General features: G+C 39.5%; 1 protein-coding gene across 1 annotated transcript; it reads right to left on the bottom strand.

Annotated features, from left to right (window-relative positions):
- Positions 1-20: 20 nt before the first annotated feature.
- Positions 21-2,787, bottom strand: LOC116408915 (nucleolin-like). Its single transcript, XM_031897357.1, has 4 exons — positions 2,671-2,787; positions 1,095-1,311; positions 887-982; positions 21-512 (listed from the first exon to the last, which is right to left on the bottom strand). Exons 1-4 carry the CDS (start codon positions 2,741-2,743, stop codon positions 92-94), a joined length of 807 nt encoding a protein of 268 aa, XP_031753217.1. The 5' UTR covers positions 2,744-2,787; the 3' UTR covers positions 21-91.
- Between the last annotated feature and the right edge of the window lie 14,474 nt (positions 2,788-17,261).

Raw genomic sequence — 17,261 nt, 5'->3', positions numbered from 1 at the left:
TAAGCGCTATGGAACTTGGATACTCGGCTCAGTTGGACATATTTCATTTCATTTTATTTCCATTCTAGAAAAAAGGTAAATCCCAGTTAACTCACTGTTTTTTAGGCTTTTTCTTCTTTAATTTCTTTGGAGGTTCTATAGGCTCATCGCTTATTTCTTCCTCCTCTTCTTCTTCTTCCTCAAGTTGCGCTTCTACATCGCGCTCAGAAGCCTTTTGTTTGCGTTTAGCAACTTTTTTAGGCTTTTTCTTCTTTAATTTCTTTGGAGGTTCTATAGGCTCATCACCTATTTCTTCCTCCTCTTCTTCTTCCTCAAGCTGAGCTTCAATGTCTCGCTCAGCAGCCTTTTGTTTCCGTTTAGCAACTTTTTTAGGCTTTTTCTTCTTTAATTTCTTCGGAGGTTCTATAGGCTCATCGCCTATTTCTTCCTCCTCTTCTTCTTCCTCAAGCTGAGCTTCAATATCTCGCTCAGCAGCCTTTTGCTTGCGTTTAGCAACTTTTTTAAGCTTTTTCCTACAAAACAAAGGACACATTAAAGCTATAAAACTTATATTCCAGTTGGGGTAGGATTCAGTTGGATGTAGATTTTTAGCATTAGTAACATTCAAAATGAATATTTTGTGGATTTGACAAGGTAGCAATTCGTCCACAAAATATTAAACCAAAAACCACCCCAAAAAATAACATGTAAAAGAAAGGATTATAAACAGAAAGTATTATGGCTACTGGATTATGAGTCTTTTGACTGAGAAGGGGAAATGAACTGTTTTGCAGGGATATTACTAAGTAGTAATGAAAATATCCATATTGTGTGTAAGTGGGGGTTACATTCTCTCTAAATGCTGAGCAGAACAGATGGGCCTAGTTCATAGTAAAGTATTACAAACCTCTTTGGCTCTATTGGTTTCTCTTCTGGAGGATTCTCTTCATCAAAAGCCTGTAATTTCAGTATCATCTTTCTCCTCTCGAGGTAGAACAGAATCCTGCACAAAGATAACAAGTACACAGTTACTTCAGTCCCTTTTCTGGGTTTCTTACACTAAAAATGAAGTTGTTGCACACCCACCTCCTGTTAGAGGAAGAGAAATGACTTACCATCCAATGATTCCCAAGACTGCCAGTACCGCCAGAACAACTACTGGGATAAGGTATCTCAGAGTGTCGGTACTGACAGTGTGGACTTCTCGTTTGGTCCTTATACTGGGTAAATCCAGTGCTTTCCAGAATATTCCCATTTCTTCAGTTTCATTTTTGGTCACAACTTCTCCCATAGTCACTGGGACGTTGCCTGGACTTTCTTCTTTGGTCTCTTCTGCCAAAACAAACACGTATAAGTATCAGCCCACTGCATTTCTACTTGGTTACAACATTTATATTAAATATAAATAAATAAACATTTATTTAGGGCGAAAAAATGTGTCGTTTAGTTTTAATTCTTTGATGGGGGGAATTCAGAAAAGTGTTGGTAAAGAAAACTCCTGTAATTAATGTTGAAATTATGCCGGCATATTCACAGATTCATTTCCTAACACGTCTCTGCCTCCACTACAAGTGTTAAAAAACTGAAGTTTAAAAAAGGGGTGTGGCTATCTTTGTACCCAAACTACAACATTTTAAAGAAATTTTCCTAGCCTTGATATTTTCAACACATTTTCCAAGAAAATGATTCCACAAATTGAAAATATCAGAGAAAAACGCTGCAACACTATTTGGGTCATGTCGCATAAAAAAAAGGTTTTGGCGCACTGAGCAAACTCTTGTGGAGCAATAGCGTCATATTTTTAATATTTAGATGGCAGTTTTTACAATTTGGTCAGACTTCTGTCATGGATTTGTTGTCTTTATGACACTGTTAGAATTTGGCGAGTAATATTAAGGGGCACATTTATCAAAGTACGATTGACTCCGAATATAAAAAATTCCTATTTTTTCTAATTTATAGAACTGTAAGTATTTTCTGCTATTTTTTCGTTAATTTGCGTGACTTTTTCGTACTTTGCGACAAAATTTACGCAACAAAATCACATTTGTCCCAACGAGTATGAAAGTTTCGGATTCATTAAAGCTTTGTTATCTTGACTTGGGCCAGGTTGGAGCTCCCATTGAGCCCTATGGGAGGCTTCCAAATACATGCACAGATGGATCAAAGTTAGAAAGATTTTCCCGCAGTTTACGATCGTTTGGATACGAAAATTTTGTGACTTTCGGATCGCCAATACGATATTATCGTGACTGTTACGATTTTTTCGTAAGCATTTGCGATCATCAGAAATTTTCGTATCTAATCCGAATTTTTCCCATTTCGGGATTTGAACTCATACTTTGAGAAATCTGCCCCTTATACTTGTTTTATTACCAACAGGTTGCTGGATTTACCCCATTTCAGTGTTAAAAATTGACATTTTTATCCAGTAGCTGGGTCATTTCATCAGAATGTGCTCAAAATGGTTTGGGCAGTTGAACACCATTCTGTTAAGTGGGTTGGTAGGGCGCGCTGTCCCCCATATTGGGTATCATATACAGGGAGAAACAAATTCAGACAGTTCTTTTCTATGCTAGAATGATTGTTAGATCCTAAATGCCCAGTAATAACAATTATATACAGTATATATAATCAGAAATGAGTTACATAAAGTTACATAAAGATGAAATTATGACATTAGTAACTTACCTGATAATGAATAAATACAAGAAAATAGGAGTCCATGCACAATAATCCACAGAAGAGGACAGCGGAAAGCCATCCTTATTCTGCAGAGTCTTGCACAGGGATTTCTTTAAAATCTGTGGGAGAAAAAGAGAAAATAAGCTTAAAAAATTCATATTTTTGCATCCATAACAAATACTGTACATACAACTTGTATTTCTATTTATACTATTACAATTGTACAACGGTTTGCTTTTCCCTGCAGTCTATGGGATTCACCCCCAATGTTGTATCATAAAGACCTAATGGCCCAATGATTACCCACCCTTGTTAGTTAAAAAGATGAAAGGAATGAATATTATGGGAAAGATCTATAGATAAATTTTGCTTAAACTCATTCTCCTTTTATCTCACACATTCCTCCTACTTCCAACCCAGTGAATAGTTTCTGTTCCTCATCATTCTATATCCCAAAATATTATGTTCCTGGCTCTAGAGATCCTCCCCATATCATCCCAGGAGCCCCCAAATGTAAATTATTTTTTTATACCCCTAGCTATAGAGGCCTTCCCCTACATCATTTTAAAACACTCGATATCTACCTTAAATTGTATTTTAGAAATAACAAAGCTAATATGAATCTTTGCTGATAGCAAAATAATCCTGTTTACATCCACAAGTATCCATAATAAATTAGCCTAATGTGCTCTTGTTTATGCACCGAACATCTGTATAGGAAATGACACGTCTATAGTGTGTATATTTAATCAGCATAGGGAACGGCCCAGTATTCTATGTATAATATATCGGCATAGGGAACGGCCCACTATTATATGTATAATATATCGGCATAGGGAACGGCCCACTACTATATGTAAAATATATCGGCATAGGGAATGGCCCACTATTATATGTATAATATATCGGCATAGGGAATGGCCCACTATTATATGTATAAATATATCGGCATAGGGAACAGCCCACTATTATAAGTATAAATATATCGGCATAGGGAACGGCCCACTATTATAAGTTGAATATATCGGCATAGGGATCGGCCCACTATTATATGTATAATATATCAGCATAGGGAACGGCCCACTATTATATGTATAATATATCGGCATAGGGAACGGCCCACTATTATAAGTTGAATATATCGGCATAGGGATCGGCCCACTATTATATATCGGCATAGGGAATGGCCAACTATTATAAGTAGAATATATCGGCATAGGGATCGGCCCACTATTATATGTATAATATATCAGCATAGGGAACGGCCCACTATTATAAGTTGAATATATCGGCATAGGGATCGGCCCACTATTATATATCGGCATAGGGAATGGCCCACTATTATATGTATAATATATCGGCATAGGGAATGGCCCACTATTATATGTATAAATATATCGGCATAGGGAACGGCCCACTATTATATGTATAAATATATCGGCATAGGGATCGGCCCACTATTATATGTATAATATATCAGCATAGGGAACGGCCCACTATTATAAGTTGAATATATCGGCATAGGGATCGGCCCACTATTATATATCGGCATAGGGAATGGCCCACTATTATATGTATAATATATCGGCATAGGGAATGGCCCACTATTATATGTATAAATATATCGGCATAGGGAACGGCCCACTATTATATGTATAAATATATCGGCATAGGGAACGGCCCACTATTAAATGTAGAACATATCGGCATAGGGAACGGCCCACTATTATATGTATAATAAATCGGCATAGGGAACGGCCCACTATTATATGTAGAATATATCGGCATAGGGAACGGTCCACTATTATATGTATAATATATCGGCATAGGGAATGGCCCACTATTATATGTATAATATATCGGCATAGGGAATGGCCACTATTATATGTATAATATATCGGCATAAAGAATGGGCCACTATTATATGTATAATATATCAGCATAGGGAATGGTCCACTATTATATGTATAATAAATCGGCATAGGGAATGGCCCACTATTATATGTAGAATATATCCGCATAGGGAACGGCCCACTATTATATGTATAATAAATCGGCATAGGGAATGGCCCACTATTATATGTATAATAAATCGGCATAGGGAATGGCCCACTATTATATGTAGAATATATCGGCATAGGGAACGGCCCACTATTATATGTATAATAAATCGGCATAGGGAATGGCCCACTATTATATGTATAATATATCGGCATAGGGAACGGTCCACTATTATATGTATAATATATCGGCATAGTGAATGGCCCACTATTATATGTATAAATATGTCGGCATAGGGAACGGCCCACTATTAAATGTAGAACATCTCGGCTTAGGGAATGGCCACTATTATATGTATAAATATATCGGCATAGGGAATGGCCACTATTATATGTATAAATATATCAGCATAGGGAACGGTCCACTATTATATGTAGAACATAGCAGCTTAGGGAATGGCCACTATTATATGTATAAATATATCGGCATAGGGAATGTCCCACTATTATATGTATAAATATATCGGCATAGGGAACGGCCCACTATTATATGTATAAATATATCGGCATAGGGAATGTCCCACTATTATATGTATAAATATATCGGCATAGGGAATGTCCCACTATTATATGTATAAATATATCGGCATAGGGAACGGCCCACTATTATATGTATAAATATATCGGCATAGGGAATGTCCCACTATTATATGTATAAATATATCGGCATAGGGAACGGCCCACTATTATATGTATAAATATATCGGCATAGGGAACGGCCCACTATTATATGTAGAACATAGCAGCTTAGGGAATGGCCACTATTATATGTATAAATATATCGGCATAGGGAATGTCCCACTATTATATGTATAATATATCGGCATAGGGAATGACCCACTATTATAAGTATAAATATATCGGCATAGGGAATGACCCACTATTATAAGTATAAATATATCGGCATAGGGAACGGTCCACTATTATATGTAGAACATAGCAGCTTAGGGAATGGCCACTATTATATGTATAAATATATCGGCATAGGGAATGTCCCACTATTATATGTATAAATATATCGGCATAGGGAACGGCCCACTATTATATGTATAAATATATCGGCATAGGGAATGTCCCACTATTATATGTATAAATATATCGGCATAGGGAACGGTCCACTATTATATGTAGAACATAGCAGCTTAGGGAATGGCCACTATTATATGTATAAATATATCGGCATAGGGAATGTCCCACTATTATATGTATAATATATCGGCATAGGGAATGACCCACTATTATAAGTATAAATATATCGGCATAGGGAATGACCCACTATTATAAGTATAAATATGTCAGCATAGGGAATGACCCACTATTATAAGTAGAATATATCGGCATAGGGAACGGCCCACTATTATAAGTAGAATATATCGGCATAGGGAACGGCCCACTTTTATATGTAGAATATATCCGCATAGGGAACGGCCCACTATTATAAGTAGAATATATCCGTATAGGGAACGGCCCACTATTATATGTATAATATATCGGCATAGGGAACGGCCCACTATTATATGTAGAATATATCGGCATAGGGAACAGCCCGTTATTATATGTATAATATATTGGCATAGGGAACGGCCCACTATTATAAGTATAATATATCGGCATAGGGAACGGCTCACTATTATATGTATAATATATCGGCATAGGGAACGGCCCACTATTATAAGTAGAATATATCGGCATAGGGAACGGCCCACTATTATATGTAGAATATATTGGCATAGGGAACGGCCCACTATTATAAGTAGAATATATCGGCATAGGGAACGGCTCACTATTATATGTATAATATATCGGCATAGGGAACGGCCCACTATTATAAGTAGAATATATCGGCATAGGGAACGGCCCACTATTATATGTAGAATATATTGGCATAGGGAACGGCCCACTATTATAAGTAGAATATATCGGCATAGGGAACGGCTCACTATTATAAGTAGAATATATCCGCATAGGGAACGGCCCACTATTATATGTATAATATATCGGCATAGGGAATGACCCACTATTATATGTATAATATATCCGCATAGGGAATGGCCCACTATTATATGTATAATATATCGGCATAGGAAACGACCCGTTATTATAAGTAGAATATATCCGCATAGGGAACGGCCCACTATTATATGTATAATATATCCGCATAGGGAACGGCCCACTATTATAAGTAGAATATATCGGCATAGGGAACGGCCCACTATTATATGTATAATATATCGGCATAGGGAACGGCCCACTATTATATGTATAATATATCTGTATAGGGAACGGCCCACTATTATATGTATAATATATCGGCATAGGGAACGGCCCACTATTATATGTATAATATATCGGCATAGGGAACGGCCCACTATTATAAGTAGAATATATCGGCATAGGGAACGGCCCACTATTATATGTATAATATATCGGCATAGGGAACGGCCCACTATTATATGTAGAATATATCGGCATAGGGAACGGCCCACTATTATATGTAGAATATATCGGCATAGGGAACGGCCCACTATTATAAGTAGAATATATCGGCATAGGGAACGGCCCACTATTATATATAGAATATATCGGCATAGGGAATGGCCCACTATTATAAGTAGAATATATCGGCATAGGTAACGGCCCACTATTATAAGTAGAATATATTGGCATAGGGAATGTTCCACTATTATAAGTATAAATACATCGGCATAGGGAACGGCCCACTATTATAAGTATAAATATATCGGCATAGGGAACGGCCCACTATTATATGTATAAATATATCAGCATAGGGAATGTCCCACTATTATAAGTATAAATATATCGGCATAGGGAACGGCCCACTATTATAAGTATAAATATATCGGCATAGGGAATGTCCCACTATTATAAGTATAAATATATCGGCATAGGGAATGTCCCACTATTATAAGTATAAATACATCGGCATAGGGAACGGCCCACTATTATAAATAGAATATATCGGCATAGGGAATGGCCCACTATTATATGTAGAATATATCGGCATAGGGAACGGCCCACTATTATAAGTATAAATATATCGGCATAGGGAACGGCCCACTATTATAAGTATAAATATATCGGCATAGGGAATGTCCCACTATTATATGTATAATATATCGGCATAGGGAACGGCCCACTATTATATGTAGAATATATCGGCATAGGGAACGGCCCACTATTATAAGTATAAATATATCGGCATAGGGAACGGCCCACTATTATAAGTATAAATATATCGGCATAGGGAATGTCCCACTATTATATGTATAATATATCGGCATAGGGGACGGCCCACTATTATATGTATAATATATCGGCATAGGGAACGGCCCACTATTATATGTATAAATATATCGGCATAGGGAACGGCCCACTATTATATGTATAAATATATCGGCATAGGGAACGGCCCACTATTATATGTAGAATATATCGGCATAGGGAACGGCCCACTATTATATGTAGAATATATCGGCATAGGGAACGGCCCACTATTATAAATAGAATATATCCGCATAGGGAACGGCCCACTATTATAAATAGAATATATCGGCATAGGGAACGTCCCACTATTATATGTATAATATATCGGCATAGGGAACGGCCCATTTGTTGTATGTCAGACCAAGTACAAAATCCCCCTTTAAAATCGAATTCCCTTTAATTCCATACAGTTTAATATGTACATGGCACTACAGTCTTTAATCTCAAAGTATTAAAATAAAGCACTAAACATATATATATAATAAACATCATAAAAGCTAAAAAGTCGCTGAGATCTACTTACCTTGAATTCCCAACAAGGAATGACACTCTTTGGTCTAATGCTGGACACCCCTGCTGTGTGTATTGTGACATCACAATGAAATCACCATGACAACGCATTTGACTGAGGGCCCTGTGACATCCCAATGAAATCACCATGACAACACATGTGACTGCATACAGTGTGAGAGCAGTAATATTATCAGTTGTGCAGCCTGAGATGAGGGTTAGCAGATCTGCTGCTGATTGGAGGACACTAATAAAACTGTGCAAATAGTTATAACATACAGTTCTGTTTTAAAAAGAAAGTGTTTTTTTTTTGTTTGTTTTACTTGGTAACCATAAATACTGGGGTTTTATTACAAATGGTCTCTCACTATACATAGGGGGTCATTTACGACATAAGTGCAGTACAAAGTGCAATTATGGATGCAGTTTGACATGTTTTTTTTCCCAAAATGCAACATTTCTCCCCACAATTCCAGCATTATTGAATGTGTGAGGGGGGGTTGCTGTGTATACTGACCCAACAACAGTGGGAACCCTGGGCCCAACAGATCGATGGTGCCGGTAGTGCTAGCGCCCCCTACAACCCGCTGGATTAATGTATAAGCTGCCTGGGATTCTCTGTTGGTATCTGGAATACAGTAAATATACAATGGCATCTTAGGGTTCAAATTAGTATCTCTTGGTATTAGCTCCTCCCCTTAGATTTATTCACCTATTGGGGTAATTCCCTTCAATTTTAGGCAACAATGACCCTGTACCTACTGGAAATAATAACTTGGACAATTCAGTTGCTTTAGATTTTATTGCCCAGAGGGGATTTCTTTTCTATTCTCTCCACTTGAGTATTTTTATTATGTTGGATTGAAACCCCCACAGACTGTTCTTCCACTTCAGCTTCTTCTTCTTAGCGCTCCCCATTTTCCTCCTACAGTTTTAGGGGTACAGCACCCAAACTCCCCACACTTCTTCGCCCTTGAATAACATAATCATGGGGTCTCCCCGAATGAAACAGCAACATTTGTTGGATGACCCCAAAGTGGGAGGGGCCACCAACAGTCAATCAAATGTCACCCATTGACTTCTATGGGGAAATTAAAACTGCTGCCAATCTTACAGCTTTGAGGCCACACTCCCCAAACTTGCATCTCATACTCATGGGGTCAGTCTGAATGAAAATATGATGAATGCTGGATGCCTAAAAGTGGGCGGAGCTGTGAACAGCCAATCAGATTTTACCTATTGACTTGGCGGAAATCCAACCTGCTGCCAGTCTCACAGTATTAACCCCAGGGTCCCCAAACTTTTAACAGTTGGTCACTAGGGGACTGCAGTTTAAGTTTTGAAAAGTGGGCGGAGCCGCCACAGCCAATCAGATTTCACCTATTGATTTTTATTGGTTTGATGCCAGATTTTCCAAACTTTGCACAGTCAGTCACTGGGTGACTACGCATTCAGGTTTTGTTTAAAAAAAAAAAAAACCCTGCAAAGTGGGAGGGGCCAACAACAGCCAATCATATTGTACCCATTGACTTTTATGGGGAAATTGAAACTGCTGCCAAACTTACAGCTTTGAGACTACACTCCCCAAACTTGAATCACATAGTCAGGGGGTCAGCCTGAATGAAAATATGATGATTGTTGGATGCCCAAAAGTGGGCGGAGATGTGAACAGCCAATCAGATTTTACCTTTTGACTTGTGGAAATCCAACCTGCTGCCAGTCTCACAGTAATAACACCGGGGTCCCCAAACTTTGCAGAGTTAGGCACCAGGTAACTGTGGTTCAAGGTAAGAAAAAGTGGGCGGAGCCACCAACAGCCAATCAGAGTTTACCTATTGACTTTCAACGGGGAAATGCAGTTTTAGTTTTGAAAAGTGGGTGGAGCCACCAACAACCAATCAGATTTCACCTATTGATTTTTACTGGTTTGTTGCCAGGGTTCCCAAACTTTGCATAGTCAGACATTGGGTGACTACGCATTTAAGGTTTTTTGTATTTTTGTAAGTGGGTGGAGCCACCAACAGCCAATCAGATTTTACCTATTGACTCTAAATGGGGAAATCCAACCTGCTACCATTCTCACAGTATTAACCCCAGGGTCCCCAAACTTTTCACAGTTGGTCACTAGAGGACTACAGTTTTAGTTTTGAAAAAGTGGGCGGGGCCACCAACAACCAACAATAGATTTCACCTATTGAATTTTATTGGTTTGATGCCAGAGTTCGCAAACTTTGCACAGTCAGTCACTGCGTGACTTTGTACTCAAGGTTAGAAAAAGTGGGCGGGACCGCCAAAACCCAATCACATTTCACCTATTTACTTTCAATTGTGAAGTATAAAATGCTGTCAGCCTCAAAATTTTTATGCCTAAGTCCCCAAAATTTGCAAAGTTGGTCACTCGGGGACTGCAGTTCAAAAATAGGAAAAGTAGGTTGGGCCACTAACAGCCAATCAGATTTCATCCATTGAATTTTATAGGTTTAAATTTAAAATGCTGTCATTCTTAAACTATTTATGCCAGGGTGCCCACTGTTTGTCACTGGGTGACTTCGACTCAAGGTTAGAAAAAGTGGGCGGAGCCACCAACCACAATTCACCTATTGACTTTTATTGGTTTCAATTTTAATTGCTGCCGTTCTTTAACTATTAATCCTAGGGCCCCTAAACTTCGCAGAGTTAGTCACTGGGTAACTGCAGTTCCAGGTTAGAAAAAGGGGGTGGAGTCACCAACTGCCAATCAGCTGTCGTTAACTTTCAGTGGGGAAATTTAAGTTGCTGCCATTCAGACACTATTAAAACCAGGGTCCCCAAACTTTGCACAGTGGTTTTTACTGTATAACTGTGGTCCAAGGTCAGAGAAAGTGGGCGGAGCCCATTCAGTGACTTCATGTTTTTCAACCCAACATGAAGTTTGTTCTCAAACTTCCCTTTCTAGTTACAAATGGTCTCTCACTATACATAGGGGGTCATTTACGACATAAGTGCAGTAAAAAATGCAATTATGGATGCAGTTTGACATGTTTTTTTTCCCAAAATGCAACATTTCCCCCCACAATTCCAGCATTATTGAATGTGTGAGGGGGTGTTGCTGTGTATACTGACCCAACAACAGTGGGAACCCTGGGACCAACAGATCAATGGCGCCGGTAGCGCTAGCGCCCCCCTACAACCCGCTGGATTAATGTATAAGCTGCCTGGGATTCTCTGTTGGTATCTGGAATACAGTAAATATACAATGGGATCTTAGGGTTCAAATTAGTATCTCTTGGTATTAGCTCCTCCCCTTAGATTTATTCACCTATTGGGGTAATTCCCTTCAATTTTAGGCAACAATGACCCTGTACCTACTGGAAATAATAACTTGGACAATTCAGTTGCTTTAGATTTTATTGCCCAGAGGGGATTTCTTTTCTATTCTCTCCACTTGAGTATTTTTATTATGTTGGGTTGAAACCCCCACAGACTGTTCTTCCACTTCAGCTTCTTCTTCTTAGCGCTCCCCATTTTCCTCCTACAGTTTTAGGGGTACAGCACCCAAACTCCCCACACTTCTTCGCCCTATAGCGGAGCAGGTTGCTTGTGCTTTTCTAAGGGATCCTGCCCCCCGTCTTTTTGTGGCGCCGCTCCGAACCCCCCAATTTTCCCATTGACTTTGACAGGGAAGATTTTCAAACTGCTGCCGCACTTACAGCTTTGAAGCTGCACCCCCCAAACTTGAATAACATAATCATGGGGTCTCCCCGAATGAAACAGCAACATTTGTTGGATGACCCCAAAGTGGGAGGGGCCACCAACCGTCAATCAAATTTCACCCATTGACTTTTATGGGGAAATTGAAACTGCTGCCAATCTTACAGCTTTGAGGCCACACTCCCCAAACTTGCATCTCATACTCATGGGGTCAGTCTGAATGAAAATATGATGAATGCTGGATGCCTAAAAGTGGGCGGAGCTGTGAACAGCCAATCAGATTTTACCTATTGACTTGGCGGAAATCCAACCTGCTGCCATTCTCACAGTATTAACACCGGGGTCCCCAAAGTTTTCACAGTTGGTCACTAGGGGACTGCAGTTTCAAAAAGTGTGTGGAGCCACCAAAAGCCAATCAAATTTCACCTATTGAAAGTCAGTCACTGGGTGACTACGCATTCAAGTTTTTTGTTTTAAAAAAAAAAGCAAAGTGGGAGGGGCCAAAAACAGCCAATCAAATTTAATCCATTGACTTTTCTTACAGCTTTGAGGCTACACTCCCCAAACTTGCATCACATAGTCATGGGGTCAGTCTGAATGAAAATATGATGATTGTTGGACCCCCAAAAGTGGGCGGAGATGTGAAGATTTTACCTATTGACTTGCTGCCAGTCTCACAGTAATAACACCAGGGCCCCCAAACTTTGCAGGGTAAGGCACCAGGTAACCGCGGTTCAAGGTTAGAAAAGGTGGGCAGAACCATCAACAGCCAATCAGATTTTACCTATTGACTTTCAGTGGGGAAATCCAACCTGCTGCCATTCTCACAGTATTAACCCCAGGGTCCCCAAACTTTTCACAGTTGGTACTAGGGGACTGCAGGTTAAGTTTTTAAAAAGTGGGCAGAGCCACCAACAGCCAATTAGATTTCACCTATTGACTTTTATTGGTTTGATGCCAGGGTTCCCAAACTTTGCACAGTCAGTCACCAGGCGACTTCATAGTCAAGGTTAGAAAATGTGGGCGGGGCGCTAAAAGCCAATCACATTTCTTTCATTGTTTTCAGTGGGGAAATTTTAACTGCAGCTATTCTCACATGTTTAATGTCATTATCCCCAAACTTTGCACAGTTTGTCACTGGGTGAGAATGTTCCAAGTTTAGAGAAGTGGGTGGGACCCAATCAGATTTCACCTATAGACTTCAGATGTTTAAATTTAAACTGCTGCCATTCTTTAAATATTAATACTAAGGTCCCCAAACTTTGCAGAGCTAGTCACCTGGTAACTGAGGTTCAGAGTTAGAAAAAGTGGGTGGAGCCAACAACAGCCAAACAAACTTCACCTATTGAATTTTTTTTGTTAAATTTAAAATGCTGCCTTTCTCACACTATTTATGCCAGGGTGCCCACTGTTTGTCACTGAGTGACTTTGACTCAAGGTTAGAAAATGTGGGCACACCCACCAACCACCAAAAACAGTACCTGTACTTGACCCCAACTAAGATATAATTACCCCTTATTGGGGCAGAACAGTCCTATTGGGTTTATTTCATGGTTAAATGATTCCCTTTTTCTCTGTAATAATAAAACAGTACCTGTACTTGATCCCAACTAAGATATAATTACCCCTTATTGGGGCAGAACAGCCCTATTGGGTTTATTTCATGGTTAAATGATTCCCTTTTTCTCTGTAATAATAAAACAGTACCTGTACTTGATCCCAACTAAGGTATAATTACCCCTTATTGGGGCAGAACAGCCCTATTGGGTTTATTTAATGGTTAAATGATTCCTTTTTCTCTGTAATAATAAAACAGTACCTGTACTTGATCCCAACTAAGATATAATTACCCCTTATTGGGGCAGAACAGCCCTATTGGGTTTATTTAATGGTTAAATGATTCCCTTTTCTCTGTAATAATAAAACAGTACCTGTACTTGATCCCAACTAAGATATAATTACCCCTTATTGGGGCAGAACAGCCCTATTGGGTTTATTTCATGGTTAAATGATTCCCTTTTCTCTGTAATAATAAAACAGTACCTGTACTTGATCCCAACTAAGATATAATTACCCCTTATTGGGGGCAGAACAGCCCTATTGGGTTTATTTAATGGTTAAATGATTCCTTTTTCTCTGTAATAATAAAACAGTACCTGTACTTGATCCCAACTAAGATATAATTACCCCTTATTGGGGCAGAACAGCCCTATTGGGTTTATTTCATGGTTAAATGATTCCTTTTTCTCTGTAATAATAAAACAGTACCTGTACTTGATCCCAACTAAGATATAATTACCCCTTATTGGGGCAGAACAGCCCTATTGGGTTTATTTCATGGTTAAATGATTCCCTTTTCTCTGTAATAATAAAACAGTACCTGTACTTGATCCCAACTAAGATATAATTACCCCTTATTGGGGCAGAACAGCCCTATTGGGTTTATTTCATGGTTAAATGATTCCCTTTTCTCTGTAATAATAAAACAGTACCTGTACTTGATCCCAACTAAGATATAATTACCCCTTATTGGGGGCAGAACAGCCCTATTGGGTTTATTTAATGGTTAAATGATTCCTTTTTCTCTGTAATAATAAAACAGTACCTGTACTTGATCCCAACTAAGATATAATTACCCCTTATTGGGGCAGAACAGCCCTATTGGGTTTATTTCATGGTTAAATGATTCCTTTTTCTCTGTAATAATAAAACAGTACCTGTACTTGATCCCAACTAAGATATAATTACCCCTTATTGGGGCAGAACAGCCCTATTGGGTTTATTTAATGGTTAAATGATTCCCTTTTCTCTGTAATAATAAAACAGTACCTGTACTTGATCCCAACTAAGATATAATTACCCCTTATTGGGGCAGAACAGCCCTATTGGGTTTATTTCATGGTTAAATGATTCCCTTTTCTCTGTAATAATAAAACAGTACCTGTACTTGATCCCAACTAAGATATAATTACCCCTTATTGGGGGCAGAACAGCCCTATTGGGTTTATTTAATGGTTAAATGATTCCTTTTTCTCTGTAATAATAAAACAGTACCTGTACTTGATCCCAACTAAGATATAATTACCCCTTATTGGGGGCAGAACAGCCCTATTGGGTTTATTTAATGGTTAAATGATTCCTTTTTCTCTGTAATAATAAAACAGTACCTGTACTTGATCCCAACTAAGATATAATTACCCCTTATTGGGGGCAGAACAGCCCTATTGGGTTTATTTCATGGTTAAATGATTCCCTTTTCTCTGTAATAATAAAACAGTACCTGTACTTGATCCCAACTAAGATATAATTACCCCTTATTGGGGCAGAACAGCCCTATTGGGTTTATTTCATGGTTAAATGATTCCCTTTTCTCTGTAATAATAAAACAGTACCTGTACTTGATCCCAACTAAGATATAATTACCCCTTATTGGGGGCAGAACAGCCCTATTGGGTTTATTTAATGGTTAAATGATTCCTTTTTCTCTGTAATAATAAAACAGTACCTATACTTGATCCCAACTAAGATATAATTACCCCTTATTGGGGCAGAACAGCCCTATTGGGTTTATTTAATGGTTAAATGATTCCTTTTTCTCTGTAATAATAAAACAGTACCTGTACTTGATGCCAACTAAGATATAATTACCCCTTATTGGGGGCAGAACAGCCCTATTGGGTTTATTTAATGTTTAAATGATATTAAGTAGACTTAAGGTATAGAGATCCAAATTACAGAAAGATCCCTTTATCCCATAAGCCCCAGGTCTGGAGCATTCTGGATAATAGGTCCCATACCTGAACTAGAAAGCAGGTAAAATGCAGAATCAAAGTAACCTTTCCTCATAACAATTTTTTAGAATAATGGAAAGGAGAAAATGAGAACAAGGAGAATATGAATGTGTCTTCATTCTGGGCGTGACGTAATCTGCCCCCTGTCTCACTCATAAAGATTATTGTCCCATCACTAGATATGAGGGCTCGTACTTGAGCGAAGTGCAATTTCTAGTGCAATGGCCATGCTTTTTTCCCACAATGCCGCAGAAGGCAGGAGGGACTGAGAGGCACGGAGCCAACTCTACGGAAGTACAAGGAGCGTTTCTTTGTGCGTGTAGCCCACTTTTGCTGGCAATGCTGCTACTTGCTATTACTTGGCGCTAAAGGAGTCCTGAGCCCCCGCTTACTATGGGGGTAACAGGGATTCTTCAGCTTAATGGCGTGCCTCCACCCAGGGATAATGTAGTGGGACTATAACGCCCCACCCTGGGACCTTAGTATTATGCAGACTCGTGTAGGGGTACTCCACATGACCCACGGTACCTTCCCCCTCCTTAGGGGTGTTTGCTTACCGGGCTGTAGATGATCCCTTGGATATGAAGGAGCCAGACACAAATGGTTATGGTGAACCAGGTGAATCTCTTCATTCAGGGTAGGACCTCTCCAGGAGTGGCATCCATGCATCAGGGCACCATCTCCTTAACTTCACTCTTAGAGAACCTCTCTCCTGTTGGGTTACTCACGGTACTCCCCCCGGTTCTCTCGCCAAGAGACCCTCTCTTACGGCTCTCCCCGGTACTCACGCCAGGCTGACCCACCACAAGGACTCACCCTGGTACTCTCGCCTGAGCACCCTCAGATTAGGAATCTCCCTCTAGCAGTGGTACTCTCCACCGACACTTTGGGCCCTGATCTCCAGCTGATGGATTGCTGGGGGGTCTTAACCCCTTTATCACTCCAGGAAGGACAATGTCTGCCCTTTCTAACTTATCTCCCTACATATCACTCCTAGAGCGATCTATTATAGGAACTTACTGTCCAACACCCAGGCCTGTTGCACACCTCTGTCCAGAGGGAGGTCCCAGGACTAAAACCTAACAGCACATGGCTGCATCCCCTTTTATAGCTTTAAAGGAGAAGGAAAAGCTAAGTCACTTGGGGGTTCCAAAATGTTAGGCACCCCCAAGTGACTTGAATTGCTTACCTTCTACCCCGGGCTGGTGCCCCTGTATGGAGAGAACAGCCCCAGCCCGAGGTAGCAGCGATTGCTTCCTCC

This window comes from Xenopus tropicalis, chromosome 2, assembly GCF_000004195.4.
Source record: "Xenopus tropicalis strain Nigerian chromosome 2, UCB_Xtro_10.0, whole genome shotgun sequence".
NCBI lineage: Eukaryota > Metazoa > Chordata > Amphibia > Anura > Pipidae > Xenopus > Xenopus tropicalis.
This window is presented reverse-complemented; position numbering and strand designations above follow the sequence as displayed.

Coding starts and splice junctions, on each gene's coding strand:
- LOC116408915 (XM_031897357.1), bottom strand. CDS start 2,743: ATGGCTTTCCGCTGTCCTCTTCTGTGGATTATTGTGCATGGACTCCTA. Junction 1,312..2,670: donor TTGTATTTATTCATTATCAG/GTAAGTTACTAA, acceptor TTGTTTTGGCAG/AAGAGACCAAAGAAGAAAGT. Junction 983..1,094: donor GTCTTGGGAATCATTGGATG/GTAAGTCATTTC, acceptor ATCTTTGTGCAG/GATTCTGTTCTACCTCGAGA.